Below are 7,122 nucleotides of genomic sequence, written 5' to 3'. Positions count from 1 at the left end.
ATTTGTTCAAATTCATCTCTAGGCATCACTATAATTTAAGGGACCTAACACTAAAGTAAAGACAGCTACTTTTATAAATTTAAAAACTTTTTGTCGGAAATAAATAATCCACCGACTCTTCGTCTAATCTGCAAGTTTAATCATAAAGAGGAGTAACAAATAGTAAAAACAGAGCTTTTAAAAATGCAAATTTGATATTCCCATCACCCACATATATATATGAAAAAGCTGAACTTGGAAGAGAAAAAGAGCCTGCCTCTCTTATATGTATTGATCATATTCTAGATAACAAAGAACAACAAATATTGTCATTTTTAGACATAATAATGCAAATGGAATACAAAAATAAACCTCTAGTTTGCATGAGGTTTTCTTCCTTGTTTTTTTTTTAAATTTTGCTTTTTTTGGTATGAGGAGGCTAGCAAGAAAGGAGCACAATGTGGTGTGCCTTCCACCAATTTCAATGTATGTGTTCGAGTTTCTCAAGCGTCCGGCCCTACCAAGGCGAGTACTGGTCGTCCCCATCATCCTCATCGTCCTGAGGGGCGGGCAGATTGAGGTCGAGCAAGTCCAGCTTGGCGACCGGGCTAGGGTGCGTGTTCACCTCATGGCCACCGATGAAATGTGACCTCTTGTGGCCGCCCAACGCCTGCCCGTTCTTGAAAACCCTGTTGCAGAAAGGGCAGACATGGCCTTTGCTCTTCTTAGCCTTCGTCTTCTTGTCACACGAGCTGCCCGGCTTCCTACTGCTAGTGGACTCAACCGTCTTCCCTCTAGCCACATACTCATCATCCACGCTATTCTCTCCAGTCTCGTATCTTGGCTCATACAACGCGTTGATCTTCTTGTGGCATGGCCTGTGGCCCCCTAGAGCCTGGTACGACTTGAACGCCTTCTTGCAGTTGAAGCACTCGTATTTCTGCCTCTTCTCCGCACTAGGGAGTTCGCCCCGTTTGATCCTATTATCATCATAGTCATTATACATTTCAGAATTCTCAATGGCATATCTCCTCTTTCTTGATTGCTCAATCCTAGCTGCTATACTATTAGCATTGCCATGATCATACTCATTCTCCTTCGCTAATACCTTCTTCACCTCAGCTCTATAGCTCCGGCTTCGGTTCAAGCTCTGCCTAAACTCCTCATACTCATCCACACCAATGCTCCTACGCAACCCATCCATGGACACATCGGACTCCTCCCCCTTGGCGCATTCGTCCAAGAAATAATCCGAGTCTGAATTCTCCCCCTTAACAACATCTCCAATTTTCTTCTCATTCTTGACAAGATCACACTTTTTTCTCATATTCTTTATATCAATGGAGGAGGACTTAGTCTCCAAGATCACAGAGTTGTTATCAGAACTCTCGCCTTTACTCCCAGTATCCCTAGACAGCATCATCAAACACATGGCCACCTCCTCCTGCTCCTCCCCATCAATCTCAGAGACGGACAAAGAGCCATTGGGGAAAGGGGAGTTCACTACAATCTTCCTAAACCTCTTGCTCTTGGAGGACCTAGTCCTGATTGCCCGGTCCTCACCCTCCGTGTCGGAATGGCTGTCCATCACCAGCTTCTGGCTCTCACTGGTCCAAGAATGATCATCTTTCATGCCCCTATCCTTGTCAGAGTGGCAAGCCATGTGCCCACACAAAGCCTTCATTGACTGAAACCCTTTGCCACATTGCTTGCAAAACTTCTCTTGTGGCAAAGGGGAGGTTGAATCCACAGCCCTCCAACTCTTCCTAGGATTCTCTCTTAGGCCATAGCTAGACTGCCCATTTCCTAAATCACCAATTCTTGAATCACTCATTGGGCTTTCCATCCCACCACCAACAACAATAAATGATGGGAATTTCTTAAAGTTGGGATCAATCAGTTTGTCATCAGATTCAGCTGCATTTGCAACTACACATGACCTCATGTGGCCTCCAAGAGACTTCCCACAAGGGTATTTCTTGAAGCACAACTTACAAACAAACCTCAATTCTTGATTCTCATCCATCCTACTTCAAACACCTCCAATCCAACTACTAAATCAAGAAACACATACAAACAATCAAGATTTAGCTGAACTCAGATTTCTACAACATTTCCCTGATCTAGCAACATCAAAGTGCAAAAACAAACTCCCAAAAATGGAAAATGGAAAAATCCTCAAGTATGGATGGGCATAGATCACAAAGACTGTACCTTTAGTGAAATCAAACCACACTAGTGAGATGTGACAGTGAGAAAACCCAAATCGGTGAAATCTCTACAAACACACACAACAGAGAAGAAAGGCAAAAAAAAAGAAAAGAAAAAGGCATATGAGTAAATGACAACCCCAATCCTATATTAATCTTGCAAGATTTAGAAGAAATTAATGTGGAAAGAATCAAACTTTTGAACAGATAATGATGGGCTTGAACTAGCCACAGCCTATCAAGATTAAGAGATAGAAACAGAACCCAAAGACTCTTTCTTCCCTATTTTTCTCCCTCAACACACACACATCTACATATGTTTGTGTGTGTTTATACTTTATAGTAAGGTGGAGAATTACATGCATGGAAGCAAACCATGAGAGAGAGAGTGAGTAAATTCAAAGGGGGCACGTGTAGCTGCGAGGAGTGTTGGTTGCTGCAGAATCGGACGGTGTGGATCTTTTGGGTAAAACAAAATTTCAGATTTGTTTATTCAATGATTTGATTTGATTTCATTTATTAAAAACTCTTTGCTGAAATGTCACCTTCTTAAAAAAGGTCCCCAGCCGTTATCATTCCTCTATTGATTCTCTAAGTTGCCACTTTCTCCCAAAAATAACTAATCAATTTAAATTGGGGAGTTAGATTTTTGGAATTTCAAAATATATAGCATTGTATATCACATTTTATCTCAACTAATAATCACACTTTAATACACAAGTTATAGACATTTTAACAAATACATTCCTACATAAACTTTTGACAAATGCGAAATGCATCATGTCGTTTGATTTCTTCTCATTTTTTCTCCTTGCTTAAAGTTCAAGTCACTATTTAGTGAGGTACATATGGTATTCGTCGCTGAAAATTAAATTGAATCGAATGTAATCTCTTAATAGTACAAATGTTTAATGCTATTAATAGTTGAAGTATTTAAATGCTATTTGGAGCATAATTTGAAAAGGTCAATAATTAAATGATTGTAACGTGATTTTGCCCTTTTCTTAGTAAAGATTTAATTTTTAGCTCAAAATTATAATCTCCCACTTATTTCAACCAGTGTATTAATACAATAACATTAACTTTTACTCAGTCAAGGTCATGGTTATTATTTTCGTGAGACTGAACTAATAAATGATAGTAGTGTTTTCATTTCTTGTCTATGTAAGAGTACATTGTTCTTTATAGAGAATGTATTTACATCAATAAGAAAGCAAAATCATCTACATTCCTATATTGATACGAGAATTCAAATTTAACATATTATGTAAGTCGAAATAATACTCTACAAGGTCATGATTTATTATGTTGAACATATTTTTATCTTATGATTGTATAAGTTTATTGGTATACAAGAAGCTAAATATTTAGAATTCAATGGTACGAATGTAATTGGCTTTGAATATTTTCTAATTATTATCATTTATCCATATCATTTTACTTTAATATGGAGTAATATTTTTATAATGCTTTTAACTATGTAACAAATAGTCGAATGGTACATTGTGTTTTTACAAAACCTAAGAGAAGAGTATTTATAATTTAACATAAAATTATTAACTCTAGGTTAACAATAATAAAATATTTGAGAGCGAGTATGAGGACAAGATGAATGTTAGGAGTCAGTTTCAAATTAATAAGAGAGTTTTTTTAATGGCCAAATGAATATGAATAAAAAGACCGCGCTACAATGGACTCGTACCCAAACCCAAGACACCTTTGGCATCAGACATTACCACTTCACCTTTTGGCCAACTCTCACACACTAAAGTGAGAGCTTATGTATATAAATAAATTGGTTCACTTTACTATGTTGGGCATTTGAGGCCAGGCAACATTTAGCCTTCACTTTCCTCCGCCCCAATAGATATCTACTTTTTTTGTACAGGATTTCAAGGCGACAAAAATTCAAGTATACAACCCAGGGTCCTCAAGCAACGTCTCATCATCTTCTCCACCGTTCATCTCGACAACATCTAACTTCGTCACTTTACCTTCAGAGAAACCGCGATTTAGATTGCTCGCCTCATCTTCTCCGCAGCCATTTTGGGACTCGGACCAGTAGTCATCCACCCAGCTCACGTCTAAATCTTGGCCGCTGAACGACTCAACCATGGAGTCCTTGCCTTCTCCTTCAACAAGATAGAACTCCCCCTTCAGACCTTGATGGTCTTCAATATCTGTTTCCTGATCTGATGATGGATATGATCTGTTCTGATGGGAGTCCCCACAGACACCACCCAGCTCCTCCTCATCATCATCACTATCTATCTCTGACAAATAAGATCTATTTTGAACAGCCCGCCTCCGGAGCATGAAGACGTTAAAATAGTAGCTGACAAGTTCTTTCTTGGTTCGAGTTGGGAATGCAGCACTCAAGTACTTCCAAAATCTTGTACCATGTGCAGCAGGATTAGAGTAAACAATATCATGAAAGACTTGTTCATCGTGACGGGTCCATTGGTATGCGACCTCCTCACCCATATTACAGAAACCCAACTCCACAAAACTCTTGTAACCAATAGTCTCCCGTAACTTTTCTCTAGCTTCATCCACATGTTGCTGCACACATCTCATGGATCCCATATCCAGGCAACTACAATCTGTTCTGCCACGCCCAACTCCTACTCCTTCCATGGTTGAATCATTGTCAGGCATTGCAATAAGGCAGGTTCCGACTAGCCTTCCCTCCCTGTCACAACCACACAAGTAACTGGCATTTGGATCCCATGGTGGGACTTCAGCTTGATGATCAGATCCAAGAGGAACTAGTTTCTTAGGAGGAGAGTTAAACAAAGATATGTACGGATCGTCAAATTGATTCAGGGGACGCCTTGGAATACTAATATCAGTATATCCAGGAAAACAAGACCAGTCAGAGGTTCCGTCAATCACAACATCTTCCTCGCTGCTGCTACTGGTGACCAAAGACAAGGGCGTACTTGCTTCCAGTTCCTTGTCAGGCACAAAAGCATTATCACTGTCGCCATCTTCAAGCTGCTCAAAATGCATCTGATAAAACATGCTCTTTGCTTCACCTGAAATGCTATATTGCATCAGTTGGGGGAACAATGCCAGATAGACCAGAGATTGTGCAATACGTAACCAGATAGCATAAGCATGAGTTGCTTCTTTCAAATTAGAATAAGCAACATCATGAATATCAGATGTACAATTGAAAGACCAATCATATACTCCATCCGTCCCTTAAAAATATGAAATATTTCTTTTTTAATTTGTCGCTTAAAATTATTAACTTCTGAATTTAGAAAACTTTTTCTTACTAATGAGGTGGGGCTCATTCTTCACTAACAATACTTCAACCATTTTTTTCTATCTATCTCTTACTTAACAATTGTGCATTAAAACCTGCGCCCCTTCAGAATTTCATATTTTTAAGGGACTGATGGAGTATGTAGCTAAAGCAGCTTTTTCAGCACTACGCTCATCATGAGTATCAAAAAGCTCATCAACGCACAAACATACAGAAACCACTGAAATTTGTAAATACAAAATGAATCAAATAGGAAAACTCACCAGGGGATTGAACTGCCAGAGTCGCTATGTGATATTCTTCTGCATTTAAGGTTAACTTTCTGGCATAATCCTGTCGTTTAGGTTGCCTGAAAGAGGTCTCTGGAAAATCTCCCTCTTCAAAAGGACGTTTAATCCCCATTCTCTGTATAAAGAATAAAGGGGACATCAAATTTAATTCTTAGCAAAGAAAGAACATACACATAGTAAAAACTCAAAAGGCCCTTTAATGTACGTCATTTTGGGACCCCAGTGTACATGTTAGTAAGAGCAAAAGAAATCAATAAAATTTGAGAAAGCAAGCAAATGAAGTATGAACGCAATCTCAGAAGCTAGGAAACAGAAAATAACAAAATTGACAAACATAATTTATTATGTATGCAAACTATACGTCAATTAAGCCCGTGCCACAAAAGGGAAGGAAATTAGGAAGTATATATTACAAAACTTGTAAAAACATATAAAGCAAATAGATACGTTTCGATTGCAACATCCAATGATCCAACAAACACCAAGTGACCCAACTACAACTTATGACAACCAGTGCAAGACATAAAGTCACCTTGCTACTAAAAGGTGGTTGGAGAGATTTACACTGAAGAGATGAAATAACATTAAATGAGTATAGACTAATGAACAACATTCACCAACTTTCTACACAAAACAACAACTGATTACATGGAACAACACAAAAGGCATTATTGACAAATACTTTAAGCTATGAATATAAAACTAAATAACATCAGCCAATAGATTACTTTCTTTATCAACTTTGTAAGATTCCCATGCAAAAAAAAAACGCATGCACGTATCATTGGTTTAACTAGCAAAAACTAAAATAAAATTCTACTACTAAATAAGCTAAAGATAAATAATTTTTCATGACACAAACCATCTGAGACTTGACTGCAACAACTATTGAGATAAAAACAGAGCTATAAAAAAAACCACAATTTCACACCCAAACCTAACCGTAGATGTACAAATCCCCCCGCCCCCAAAAAAATACAAAAGGTAAAATCAAATTAAGATATAAACGTACCAAAACCCTAAATCAATTCGCAGATCCGAGGAGCTTTGAGATTGAACAATCCCCAAGAATACGCAAACCCTAGGTATCCGAAAATCTCCGGATAAAATTAGGGTTTCAAAATCAATTCTATATAATAAATCCAAAAAAATGCAAAATAATTTCGATGAATAAATCTAACGCATCGACGGATTCACAGTGAAACCCTAGAATTTTTGGAATCAATAGAATTCCGAGAAGAGAGGCGTCAGACGAAAGAGGATAGAACGAATTGAATAGAAAATAAATCGAATTGTATGTCAAACTAAAAAATAAAATAAATTTGGAGAATCCACTTGATGAGATCGGAGGAATTTGGGGGAAAAATTG

General features: G+C 38.0%; 2 protein-coding genes across 2 annotated transcripts; both read right to left on the bottom strand.

Annotated features, from left to right (window-relative positions):
- Nucleotides 1-248: 248 nt before the first annotated feature.
- LOC121755047 (zinc finger protein ZAT9-like) lies at nt 249-2,411 on the bottom strand. Its single transcript, XM_042150335.1, has one exon. The coding sequence runs from the start codon at nt 2,003-2,005 to the stop codon at nt 497-499; it is 1,509 nt and encodes a 502-aa protein (XP_042006269.1). The 5' UTR covers nt 2,006-2,411; the 3' UTR covers nt 249-496.
- A 1,409-nt stretch (nt 2,412-3,820) lies between these two features.
- Nucleotides 3,821-7,122, bottom strand: LOC121756266. The gene is made up of 3 exons (XM_042151764.1): nt 6,766-7,122; nt 5,727-5,868; nt 3,821-5,227 (listed from the first exon to the last, which is right to left on the bottom strand). Exons 2-3 carry the CDS (start codon nt 5,863-5,865, stop codon nt 4,098-4,100), a joined length of 1,269 nt encoding a protein of 422 aa, XP_042007698.1. The 5' UTR covers nt 5,866-5,868; nt 6,766-7,122; the 3' UTR covers nt 3,821-4,097.

This window comes from Salvia splendens, chromosome 11 (genome assembly GCF_004379255.2).
Source record: "Salvia splendens isolate huo1 chromosome 11, SspV2, whole genome shotgun sequence".
Classification (NCBI taxonomy): Eukaryota; Viridiplantae; Streptophyta; class Magnoliopsida; order Lamiales; family Lamiaceae; genus Salvia; species Salvia splendens.
The sequence above is the reverse complement of the archived record's forward strand: the minus strand, read 5'-3'. Positions and strand labels throughout refer to the sequence as shown.